Source organism: Otolemur garnettii, unplaced genomic scaffold (genome assembly GCF_000181295.1).
Source record: "Otolemur garnettii isolate 467f Iridium unplaced genomic scaffold, OtoGar3 scaffold00019, whole genome shotgun sequence".
Taxonomy (NCBI): Eukaryota; Metazoa; Chordata; class Mammalia; order Primates; family Galagidae; genus Otolemur; species Otolemur garnettii.
In genome coordinates this window covers 19,553,168-19,565,749 of record NW_003852414.1, presented here as the reverse complement: position 1 = coordinate 19,565,749, position 12,582 = coordinate 19,553,168, and the positions used below count along the sequence as shown (strand labels likewise).

The 12,582-nt window shown below is 48.6% G+C and overlaps 1 protein-coding gene across 1 annotated transcript in view; it reads left to right on the top strand.

Annotated features, from left to right (window-relative positions):
- The first annotated feature begins 97 nt into the window (after positions 1-97).
- The window catches only part of CAMK1D (calcium/calmodulin dependent protein kinase ID), a 366,147-nt gene continuing 353,662 nt past the window's right edge, over positions 98-12,582 (top strand). The window contains 1 exon segment of the mRNA XM_023511452.1: positions 98-472. Coding sequence (XP_023367220.1) covers positions 381-472 — 92 coding nt within the window. The 5' untranslated portion in view covers positions 98-380.

Genomic DNA, 12,582 nt, shown 5'->3' with positions numbered 1-12,582 from the left:
GGGAGAGAGGGAGAGAGGGAGAGAGGGAGAGCTCACAGCATATCCTTTAGTAGTTTATAAGCGTCAGGGTCCTGTGTTCAAGCGCACGTGTGGGAGGGAGCAGGAGGGAGGCAAGAAAGTAGCAGAAAGTGAGGCTGGCAGGCGGCGGCAAAGGAGCCGGCGAGCGGCGGCGGCAGGAAGTCTGTGCCCGAGACAAGCAGAAATAAGAGCCAGGGAGGTACCGCGGCGGCGGCGGCGGCGAGAGCGAAAGAGGAAACTGCAGAGGAGGAAGCTGCCGCAGCCCCGCGCCGCCAGGCTCCGCGCCCCGCAGCCCCGCGCCCGCGCCGCGCTCCGGCGCCCCCTCCCCAGCGCGCCCCCGGCCGCCCCGGCGCTCGTCGGCCATGGCCCGGGAGAACGGCGAGAGCAGCTCCTCGTGGAAAAAGCAGGCCGAAGACATCAAGAAGATCTTCGAGTTCAAGGAGACCCTCGGAACGTAAGTGGGGACCGGGGAGAAGGGGGTGGAGGTGGCCGCGGCGGGGGTTGCCCGGGCGGCTCTTGCCGCCACCACGGTGGCCGCCGCGGCGGCAGGAACCCGGCCCGTCGCCTGGTCCTCATCGCCCGGTTCTCGGCTCTCCGGAGCCCCCCGCGCCCGAGGCGTGGGTCTGCGCCCCCGGGTGGGCGCCGCTTCCGGGCGGGGGAGCGGGCGGCTCTGCTTTCGGAGAGCAGCCCACGAGGGCGGGCGACTTTGCACTTCCCCTGCCACCGCCGCCCTCTCCGCCGCTGTCCCCACGCGCGACTGTGGGCTGAGCATGGTGGATACTGCTGTTTACTGGCCGTGTGCGTTTACTCACAGTGTGCACGGGCGCACTGTGTGGACCAGACAGGATCACGAGAAAATCAGCTTCCACTCATTCCCATTTCTGTCCTTGCATCACGGGTACATATCGAATTGACATCCGCACGTACGAGGTGTAGGCGAGGCTGGGGCTGGCCACGCGATTACGGGAGGGGAGAATTTCGCAGTGTTCATGGTCACATGTGGGTACAGAGCCTCACCTGGGGGTCGCCCGTTTCACCCAGGCTCAAACGCACGCGCCCGGGTGCGTGCCTCGGGTGAGGGTCTGGGACTGTCGCCCTACGGGCGGTGCTCCCCGGGACTGCATTTAGTCCGATGCTGATGGCTGCGTCTCAAGGAAGCAGAAATAATCAGAAGTCGATGGCACAAATGCTCCAAGCATGTGCTGCTCAGCACGGCTGCTGTTCCCTTTCTGCCCACGAGTTGGGTTTTGTTTTTGTTGTGGAGCCTCCGAATAGGTAGGGAGGTTGATAGTGAAAGAGAACCAGGCACTGCCGAATGAGTCTCAAGTTCAAGTTATTTTCTTCCCTCATATGATCACGGCTGTGGATCGGCATCTTGTCAGCGTACATATAATCGCGGGCACGTGTGCCATGTGAAATGAACATTTTGCTGGGGTTCATGGAGGTGTTGATTCGGCAGGGAAGAAAAAGAGGAGGCGTTTCATGGGCTCCTTTAGGCTGTTGGGTGTTCTTCCTCCTTTCTCCCCCCACCTTGCTTTTGTGGTTGACTTGCTTTTCCAGAACCACCTTTTCAAACCCAGATTGTCTTCTGCCCCTGCGCAGGGTCTGCTGCAGCTGTTCCATTATTTCCCCTCACCCACAGATGTGCAGTGGGTCCCCCAGAGAGGAGTTGTGGAGGTGGCATCTCTCCCAGCCACACTTCTGATTCCCAGGAAAGCACGTGGTAAGGGCTGGAATAGGGTCTCCCGGCTACTGGCACTGCCTTCCAGGGAAGGTACTGACTTGCTGTCTTTGGTGGAATGAAAACAGAAAAGGACTTAGCTTTTTAATAAAGAAGGGTTTGGGGCTGCCTCTCAGTGAAGCTAGTTAAGGGGTTAGTTTTGGTCAAAAACAAAATTTAAATGAGGCTTATTTGGGTTTAGAGTTGCAACTCTGAGATGCTCAAGTTACTAAGAGACACCCTTTGCTTGTCATCCAGGGACCAGCTAAGTCATGATGTGCGGGTGCTTGTGTTTTCCTTTGCCTGGCTTATCCTCATCTGAGCCCCTCGCACTGGTCCCTCTCTGCCTGTGGCCTCTAGGTGGACTGATGCAGTGTCCCCTAACTGACTCCTGCTCCACAGGACAGGCCTGCAGCTGCACCTCTGCAGTGGCTGGGCTGCCCAGGCTCAGTGAGCTGTGGCTTGTTCAGGTGGCTCCTACGGTGGTAGCAGGCTGTTTGGGGATGACTGCGGTGGCTTCCACCTCTGAAGGATGGCAGGCATTTGTCTTCTGGTGCAGGAGTAGGGTTCCAACTGAGCAGCCTCTTGGACTCCGGCCATGTTCCCTGTGGCTCTGGGTATGAGTCTCTTTTAGGGTCCCAAAGCATTGCCTTCTGCCTTGGAAAGAATTCTTTGCTGCCCAAGAGTTTGAGGTTGCAGTGAGCTGTGACATCAGGGCACTCTACTGAGGGTGACATAGTGAGACTCTGTCTCAAAACAAACAAATTAAAAAAAGAACAAGAATTCTTTGCAAAGAAACTTTCTGTTGTCCTGCTGGCAGGGGATCCAGGAGAGTAAAAGACAAACAATGAAATGATCAAGATGTTTTCTGCCCAGTGATCTAACAGTTATAGCAATCGTAGATGGTATTCTGAAATATATACCAAGGACCATGCATTATTCTACCTGCTTTATGTGTATTAACTCATTTAAATCTCAGGGGAACCTTGTGATGTGGGGATTTACGATTATCCTCAATTTGTAGATGAGAAAACACAGGCCACAGAGAGATTAAGTGACCTGCCAAATGTTAGCTGGTAAGTGGTGGAACTGATATTCAAAGATAGGCAGAACAACTCTTGATTATCTCCATGGGGTTGACACACTTTGTAGATTTTGTAATGGCAGATGATTAATAATAATTTGACTTTAGTATTTGGAAAGCTAATTTTAATATTGTTGTAAAGAACACATAATTATGGGATAACCTGTATCTAAATATGTAAGCATTTCAAAGCTTTTGGATTGTCATTATCTTGTCTCTTTGGACTTTCTACAAGTGGTCCCAAGTTCAATGCATCTGTTTACTCTGGGCCAAGTCCAATTACTGTGGCCTGCTTCTTAATATGGAGGTCACTTCAGGTCCCTTCAGTGTAGGTTTTGAGTCTGAGCTCTTCTCTTGTTTGTAAAGAAATCTAACATAAATCAAAGGCATCAACAGTTACCCTTGGAGTTCATTTCCAAAGTACTCTGCAGTTCCAATCATTTTGTTTGTCACACCTTCACCATATGTCTTTAAGATCCTAAGGCAGGAAAGTCCTGGAAGAAGCAAGGCTGTCAACTTACAGTGTTAAAATGCTTCTAAAATAAAGTGTTATCCCCAAAGACAGGAAAGTGGGGAAAGAAAATAAAGCATTGTAAAGGGCCAAGTGGCACTCACTTTGCCGGACTTTGTGATCTGATCTTTGACTACCTTATCCAGATAGCCTCAGAGGGCAGACCATGTACTGTTGGAGGCTCTGGGCCAGGTCGTTTAGTCTGTGTGGTTTGAGGGACCTTGCTGGGGAGTGGGAGTGAAGCTTGGCCCAAGAGGTTGGAAAATGAGATTGAGGCAGCAAAGGACAGCGCAAGAGAAAGGACTTGGCTTTGTGGTTTGGCCCAGGCTGTCTGATGCACCTCTGAGTCAAGTCTTTGGAAGGAGGAAACTTTTTGACTCATAGGCTTCCATTTAGCCTCCTGTAAAAAGGAATCCCTGAACCTAACCATGTCTGTGAATAAGGTAGTGAGACTTTAATTATTGTTTATTAATCAACAGTGTTTTCAGATCCTTGGCATACTGTGAGAGCAAATAAATATTGTGTAGCAGCAAATGAGGAGTGGGGTGGCAGACCTTTTTGCTGGCATCTTCACTGAGCTTTTCAGGCCTTCCCTACTGTAGCCATCTTTCAGTGATTTCTGAAGCATTTGGAGAAGTATATGGGTGGGAAGAAAGCCTCAGTGTGACATCTAGGAAGCACCCCAGACTCAGGGAAGTCACTTTCACGATGTCCAGCCTGTGAAATGTGTGTGAACAGAGAAGGCCTGAGTACTTGGCTCAGCACGGATGAATCTCCCACCCCAACCTTCCTCACTTCTTCTGTTCTAGAAAATGGCCTGTCCTGTAAAATATATCCTCATCTCTGCAGGGTATGAATATGGGTTTCCATACGGATTGAACAACTGAAGTTGAGGCCGTTCCTATCTGTAGCTTGCTGGGCCAGGCATTGTGGAGGATGTGGGCCTGGGTCTGCCACGAAGGGGGTGTGTGGCCCGTGGGTTGCCTGACCACTGCCCACGTTACGTTCTCCGTGTCTCAGCTTCCTCATCTCTAAAATCATGGGGAGAGGGGTAGACCAGGAAGACTAGGAGGTTTCCAAGTGCCCTTATAACCCTAAGAGTTGGCTCCCTGGGTGAGGAGGGCCCTTGCTTTTTGTTCCTTGGGCTTTTCTCGTGTGGCTCCGTGCAGCTCATTTCTGTGTGGAGGGACATTTTTATGTCTGAGCTAGTAGCAGAGTAAACAGCTCAGGACCAGCAACCTGATCTCACTTAATGTCAATAGCAGTGGGTCCTTTTTTTTTTTTTTCATTAACTGAGTGCCTCCGGGTGCGGCTTTAGGAAGAGGATAAATAGAGATTTCTCCAGGTCAAGCACCGTCTTTCCCACTCATCTCATACTTATGCTACTTATTCTGAAATTGCTCAATAAATACACCTGTTGGGGACGCAGATGATTGATTTTTCTGAAAGGCCAGGTGGAAAATAGGCTCAGTGTTTCTAATTTGTGAGTGTGTGTGTGTGTGTGTGTTGCGGGGTAGAGTGCAGAGCCCCTTGAGGTGGGATGATCTCATACGCGTTTTTCTGGAGTTACTCAGAATTGTAGAGTCTCTGAGAAGCATTTGAAAGAATATTACCAAGAGAAAAAGAGAGGCGGGCAGCCCCTAGATTTCTCCCCGAGTGTATTCTGGCTTCATTCTTTCTTACCGGTTTGAATTTCTCAGTCCTTGTGTTTTGAGGCATGATATAAATTCAGTCTCTCATAGGTTTAAAAATATCTATTGAACACCTGCTGTATTGTGGGGACCAAGAACATGGCGGTGAACAGGCGTACAGGAGTGGCCGCTCTCCTGGGGCTACAGAAAACACAGGAGAGGAAGAAGCAAAATGGAGAGTGTGTTATAGAATATTCAGGCCAGGGAGAGGCAGAATGTGGGGAGAGGGGATTGGTTGGGGTGGGGGGATGGCAGGGCCTATGCTGACAAGCTCCTATTTGAATAGCTGAGTCCTGGGGCTATCTGAAAGTAGAATGTTCCAGTAAGAGGAAACAGTGCAGGCAAGTGCCTGAGGGGAGAGCCTGCCTGGCATTTGGGAGGCCCAGCAACTTCCCGGAGGCTGGTGTAGCTAGAACTGTGAGTTCCAGGGGCAGAGGCGGCAGAGGCCTGGGGGAACTCAAGCCCAGGGGAGGAGGAGCAGAGTTGACCAGGACCTTGTAGCGGCAATTAAGACTTTAGCTCCAAATGGGAAATATTAATGCAGGGTTTGAGCAGAGGGATAACTTGGGCTGTCTCGGGTTTTCATGATCCCTAGATTGTTGTGCTGAGAACAGTCAGTCAGGCTCGGGGGCAGTAGTGGGAGACCAGTTAGGAGTCTCCTGTGGTAACCTGCGTAGGGGATATGGGGCTATAGAATTGGGAAAGTAGCTCTGGAGGTGACAGAAAGTGGCTGGATTCTAGATACGCTTTAAAGGTAGAACCAGTAGGAATTGCTGGCAGATTGGATGTGGGTGTAAAATTCTCCAAAGATTTGTGGTTGGAAGAACAAGACATGCGGTGGTTTTGTTTGGTTTCTTGAAGGATTTTCGAGGACCTGCTCTGTTGTGACATTGGGGCTGCCCACGCCCTGGGAAGCTCCAGAAACATTTTTATGGAGAAAGCTTTGGCTTCTGGGCTCCCTTGGTGAGGGGCTCCTGCATTTTAAGGCAAAGTTCTGGAAAGGACTTTGAGGTACCTCCTTTTTTGTCCCAAGTGGGAAAGTCTTGTGCCAGAGTGGAAATGTTAGCAGTAGGATGAATTGTTTAACTTTCTGTGAAAATGCTGGTTTGTGTTTTTAGAACAATAAATAGAAGGGGCTAGATCCCTTTGGCAGGTGAGTCTATAACCTATAACTCTCCCACTTCACTTAGGAATTTAGAGCTCAAAAAATAAACCTGAGAACCCTTACCACCCCTTCCTCCTCCCCAGGATGTTTTACATTTGGAGAGAAAAAGCCACATTTTTTTTTTTTTTGATTGAAAAAAGATACACTCCAATGTCCCTATTGATTAGTGGAGAGGGACTGGGGAATTGAGACTTTTGGGTAAAGCATGTCCCCAGATAAGCTCATGATGACTGTGTCTCAAGTACAAATTTCTTGCTCAGGCTTGGCAGCTGAATGGACAGTAATTAGGCCTGGCTGGTGCCAGGTGGACATTTGAGCGTTCTCAGGGGAGGATTTCAGGGGTTAACTTGTTGAGATTTTCTTTGGCTGGGTCTCCATAAATCCCTTTAATCTTTCCTTTCCCCAAATAAATCTCCTTAAATCCCCTGCAGTCTCTCTCCTCTGCTTCTCTTCCTCTCTCCTCTGGGAGGGCTTAGGCCTTGGTCCAGCAGGGAATTGTCACATTACTGGTCAGCTTGCCCGGGAGGGTGGCAGTCCCTGGACCTCATGCTTTTCCTTCTGATAGCATCTCAGGTTTCCTGTGACTTGTCAGGGAGCCCACAGCCCACTGGGGACATGTGTTTTTAATTAATGGAGTAACTGCTTCTTTTGTGGCCACCACAAAGCTCGGGGCCTGAGTCAACTGACCTTAGCTTCCTTTCTGATTGCAGACGGCCAGTTCAGTGCTTATGTGGTCGGGAGGACATGTGAACTGGGGAAAGATGCCCACAGCCCAACTCACATGTTGGTTATGGCCCTTACCCTTTCTGTGGTATGGGCATCAGTTTCTTGGGGCCAGTTTTCAGTTTGTTACACAGTGCCTTGATTATTCAGGCTCCAGGTAGACCAAGGGTAACCTCCAAGTGGACCTGAAGGCCAAGTTCATTCTGTGACAGACCAGGTTCATTCCCATGTCTTCAACAATCAGCTATGTGTTTTGTGCTGTTTTCCTAGGATATTGGGAAGACTCAAAAATTGGAGGGATTCTGTCCCTTGGTTAATACACCACATCTTGAGGCCAAGATGTTAAGATGGTGGATTTGCTGAGATGGGGTAGAGGAGGCAATGGAACGTGAGGGGAAGGCAGCTTCAGTGAAGCCATTCACAGCCGTGTGCCTCAGGGAAGGGTCCTTAATCTTTCCAAGTTAAGAGGGAGCTAGAAAAGTTGCTGGCTCTGGGGCCTGTTGTAAAGATTCCACGATGTCTATGGTACCTGGCACATTCTTGGGACTGGATGTACAGTCACTGCCATCAGGCCATGTAGAGCCTTTGGCAGCTGTGGGCCACCCTTGCATATTCAGGGCCAGCACTAGTGGGAAAGGATATGTCAGTATCTGTTGGAAATTGACTTTGGAAGCTCTTGTTGCAAATAGGCAGGCTGGTGCATATTTACCCTCCTCAAAATTGGCTTAAGAGACCACAAACAATTCTTAAGTCAGTGAGGGAAGAACAGTTGCTAGCTGTTTTTCCCAGCACAGCCAGTAGCTAAGAAGGTAGGCTAGGAGACTGCTCAGACAAGGGTGCAAATCTGGGGACCCCTGCCTCCTAGCTACATAGCTTCGGGCAAGTTGCTACTCCATTCTTAACTTCACGTCCTCATCTGGAAAACAGGAGAACTCCAGGACCTAGAGGAGGACTCTAGGCACCACAGTGAGGATTGTGGTTGAAAGGGTGATCGAAGGGTGGGAAGCTCAGGAGGGGTTCACGGCTCCGGCTCCGCAGAGAAAAATTTCTTACCCAAGGAGTAGGATATAATGAAGACAAAGTGTATTTTACTATCTCAGAAAGTAGAAGAAGAAGAAGGGGAGGGGGCAGCAAGAAAGAAGAAGGGAATGCTAGCCCCAAGTCGCTGGGGTCTTTTAAAGGGATTTATAAAGAGTAAATAAAAGGTGAATGCTACCAGTTGTAACAGAAGTTTTTTTTTTCCCCCCCCTTTCTCCCTCTCTTCTCTCTGAGTCTGTCTTATCAGAGTCCTTGGAATCTGGTCTGGCAGGAACTTGGGGAGGGTGCTTATACCCCTCTGTCCCAATTAGGGCTCTTCAAGGTGCTTAGTGCTCTTTTTGGCGGTTGGTCTTATCTGACTTCCTGGAATGTGGTCAGGCAGACGCTGACGAGGGGTCTGGCCGATGCTGAGGGGCGACGTGCCCTCTTCTCTACGTTCAGTATTTTTCCAGTTCTGCAAAAAGGAGCTCATAAAACAAGTGAACCCTCCCCAGCTGATCAAGAAAGAAGCCAACACCAGGGCCAGCACCCCCTCGGCGTGCAGGGAGGTTGGTGTGGTAGCCGATTTGCAATCCAGCAATGCTGTCCTTTCGGTGGTGAAGATTAAATGAGGGTGCACGAGAACCACTTAGGAAGAGTGTGACGCATGGGTGTGTGCTCAGTCAGTGCCAGCCCTCTCTTCATCCCTCCCTGTTCCTCAGAGGCCATTGCACATATTTGGAAGGTACATTGAGCCATTCAACGCTGGCTCCCACCAGGAGGTGATTAGTTCATATAATGCTGGCATTAAGCAAGAGACTCCGCCCGCAGCATCCTCTGGGCCAGCTCCCGTGTTGGAGTGACCTACTTTGCCATATATCACAGGCTCAGCTGTGTCTCTTAGCACCTTTCCTGTACCCTGAGCTGGGTTTTAAAAATCTGTCCCTCTCTGCGTCAGCTCAGGCCAGAGCCTCTTCTAACAGCTGTCGCTTACTTTCCACCTGCTTTTCTGTTTGGAGGACGGGCTTCCGCATCTCTCTGTTTCTTTCTGGAAATAATGTTTTGATCTGATGACTCAAGTCACTTTCTTACAGTGTCCTCCCATCATGGAGTTTTATAGTTTAAAACCCTGTATGTACTGAATTAATTTTAATGTTAGAGTATTTAAAACCGGCAGCATGCATATGTATACGCCACGTAAGCATATGTGACGATTTACTCAGAATATCCTTCTGGGGAGACTTTTGGATGGGAGGTTGGAGAAGATCTGAAAAGCCTTTAATTTCCCAGGTCACAGGATTGTGAATATAGCCATTGAGGAACTGATCTGCTAACTGGGCGTTATCTTTCACCTCTGTCCAGTCTGTTTTAGCCCTTTTGGCGGCCGCATTCAGGGTTGTGATTTATTGATAGTTCTAAAACAGGGTGAACGGGGAAAGCAAACCCCTCAAAGTGAAAGTAGTCAATATTTCTACTTGTTGAGAGGACGTTTCTTTGCTTTCATGACCACATCACGGATCACTGCAATTGGTTTTACAATAAATTGGATTGGGTGCTGTAAATGGAATCCTAAAGGTATCGTATGAAATAAAACCTCAGCCTCTGATTTTCAAGTGACAGTCCTGCCTGCCTCCCCACACAATTCTTTCCCCTCCCACGAAGTATTATGAAAAGAAAAAGGAAAAAGAAGAAGCTCCAAACCTTTATAGCTGTAGAAATTTTGTGGGTGGAAAGAAGTAGAAGCTGAACAAAGCCAGGAGGTCTCTCGGCGTGACTGGCAGGCCGGAGTCCTCTGCCCCCAAATGCCCAGCCATGCATGGGCTGATACTTCTTTAACCTTGGAAAACAAATGACTTTCTGAAATTTGCCTTTAAACTTGAGAGGATATCCGTACCTTGAAATAGGCTGAGAGACTGTCAGTCATTTACCACGTAAGTGATTTTAAGGAAAGTACTTGATGTCTCATTAGTACACTTAATTGACATATGAGTGGGAGGCGGAGGGGAGAAGAGGTAATTCTGGTCTTGGAGAACCAGGGAGGCTCTCAAGGGTTTCAAACTGAGTTGAGGGCCCCGGAGAGATGAGAAAGAACAATGCAATGGGTGGGGTCTTGGGAAAAAAAGACCCCAGGTCAATTCGTATCACCTGGTCACAAACCTGGGCTCTGGACTGATCTGGGCCCTGGGAAGGGAGGGTGCTGCTGCCTCTGTGATCTTTCCCTCCTCCTTCTCCCCCTGCCCAGCGCAGCCCCATCCCAGGGCCAGGCCAGACTGTTAATACCATCCTATTCCAGCCATACTGTGGACTGCAGGGCTTTCTTAGATGGGAATAGGATCCTAATTACCATGAAAAATTTCGCTTCTGTAAGGAAATGAACAACGACAACAACCTTTAAATGAACTTTTGGAACAGATCTTGTGTGTAAGTTGGAGACAGCCTGCATTTGGCAATAATGCCTACAAGAATTGCACACTCTTTAGATTCTTTCTGCCTGTGTTAGCGTGATCAGTAAAAATGGGGTTTGTGGTCCTAGTAATGGTTAAAAAACCAACATTGGCTTTCAGTGGGCCTTTCAGCTTCTCTGACAAGGTTGTAGGAACAAGATTTCATATTTGAGTGTTTTGCTTTTTTTTTTTTAAGACAGAGTCTTACTATGTCGCCCTCGGAAGAGTTCTGTGGCGTCCCCGCTCACAGTGACCTCAAACTCTTGGGCTTAGTGATTCCCTTGCTTCAGCCTCCCAGAGTGTTTATGGCTTTTCTTTTTCAAAAGTTGTCCAAAAATATATATATAACCTAGAACTTACCATCTTTTGTGTACAATTCAGTGGCATTAAGTATATTCCCAGTGTCCTCTGACTGTCACCACCATCCATCTCCAGAACTTTTTCATCATCCTAAGTTGAACTTCTGCCCCTGTGGAACAAGAATTTCCCATTTCCCTTCCCCCAGTCCAATTCTACTGTCTGTCCGAAGTTGACAACCCTGGAGACCTTGTATAAGTGAAATTGTGCAATGTAGTCATCCTTTGTATCAGTGGGTATTGGTTCCAGGACCTACCTCACACCAAAATCCACAGATGTTCAAGTCTCTGATGTAAAATGGTGCAGTACACATATTTGCATATAACCTGCATGGATTCTGCCGTACTCCAGATCATTTCTGGGTGACTTATTATGTGTAATACTGTGCAAATGCTGTGTAAACAGTTGTTAAACAGAGTATTGTTTAGGGAGTAATTGTGGGGAGAGTAGTCTGTACATGTTCAGTTTAAATATATTTTTACCCCCAAATATTTTCTGTCTGTGATTGGTAGAATCCACAGATTTGGTACCTGTGGGTATGGAGGGCTGATTGTATTTGTCTTTTTGAGTCTGGACTGTTTGACTTAATATAACGTCTTTAGGGTTCATCCAGGCTGCAGCACATGTTACAATTTCTTTCCCTTTAAGGGCTGAAGGCTATTCTGTTTTGTATGGAGAGACCCCATTTAGTTTATCCACTGTCTGTTAATACTTCCGTCTTCTGGCTATTGTAAATAACGTGCTGTGAACAGGAGTGTCCAGGTCTCTTTTTGAGACCCTGCTTTCAATTCTTTTGGGGATATGCCTAGAGGTGGACTTGCGGGATCCCATGGGAGTTCTGTTTAATTTTTTGAGGAACTGCCGTACTGTTTTCCATAGCCGTGTGTTGTTTTGCAGTTTGCAAAGTGGTTCTTGCAGTTCCTAATGACTCTTAGCTGTGAGTGAGCAGCACTTATTGTCCTCATTTGACAGATAAGAAAATGGAAGGGGGTGGTTGCCTGTGGCTCAGTGGATAGGGCGCTGGCCCCTTATACCAAGGGTAGTGGGTTCGAACCTGGCCCTGGCCAAACTGCAACAACAAAAAAATAGCCGGGTGTTATGGTGGGCACCTGTAGTCCCAGCTACTCGGGAGGCTGAGGCAAGAGAATCGCCTGAGCCCAGGAGTTGGAGGTTGCTGTGAGCTGTGTGATTCCATAGTACTCTATTGAGGACGATAAAGTGAGACTGTCTCTAAAAAAGAAAAAGAAAAGAAAATGGAGGGTCAAAGAAGTTAAATGACTTAGGTGAGATGGTTGCTAAGTGGCAGATGGAGAATTAGGAATTTTTCTATTCCAGTTCAGAGATCTTTCTCCAGAGTCAGGCTTCCAAGAAGCTGGTGCAATAGAGAACTATTGGCTGATATTAAAAAATAAAAGACCCAGACCTCTCCCTTCGGTGGATGGCAAGGGTGTCACAGGAGTCATTGTGTGATGGTAAACCCACCTGGGCTGATTTCAAGCTCTTTGTGGTTTTAACAACTACTTGCAAAATTCCTGAGTTAGGTAGGCTGTCATGGGCCGCTGTGAGGTGGCTCGAGGTGGCTCTAACATACCCGTGAAGAAGATAGATGCCAGGAGAGCGGACTTTTCTTCTTAGCTCTGCCATTTAAGAATTATAGAACCTTGGCTCGGCGCCTGTGGCTCAAGTGGCTAGGGCGCCAGCCACATACACCTAAGGTGGCAGGTTCGAATCCCCAGCCCAGGCCCGCCAAACAGCAGTGATGGCTGCAACCAAAAAATGGCCAGGCGTTGTGGCGGGCGCCTGTGGCCCCAGCTACTTGGGAGGCTGAGGCAGGAGACTCGCTTGAACCCAG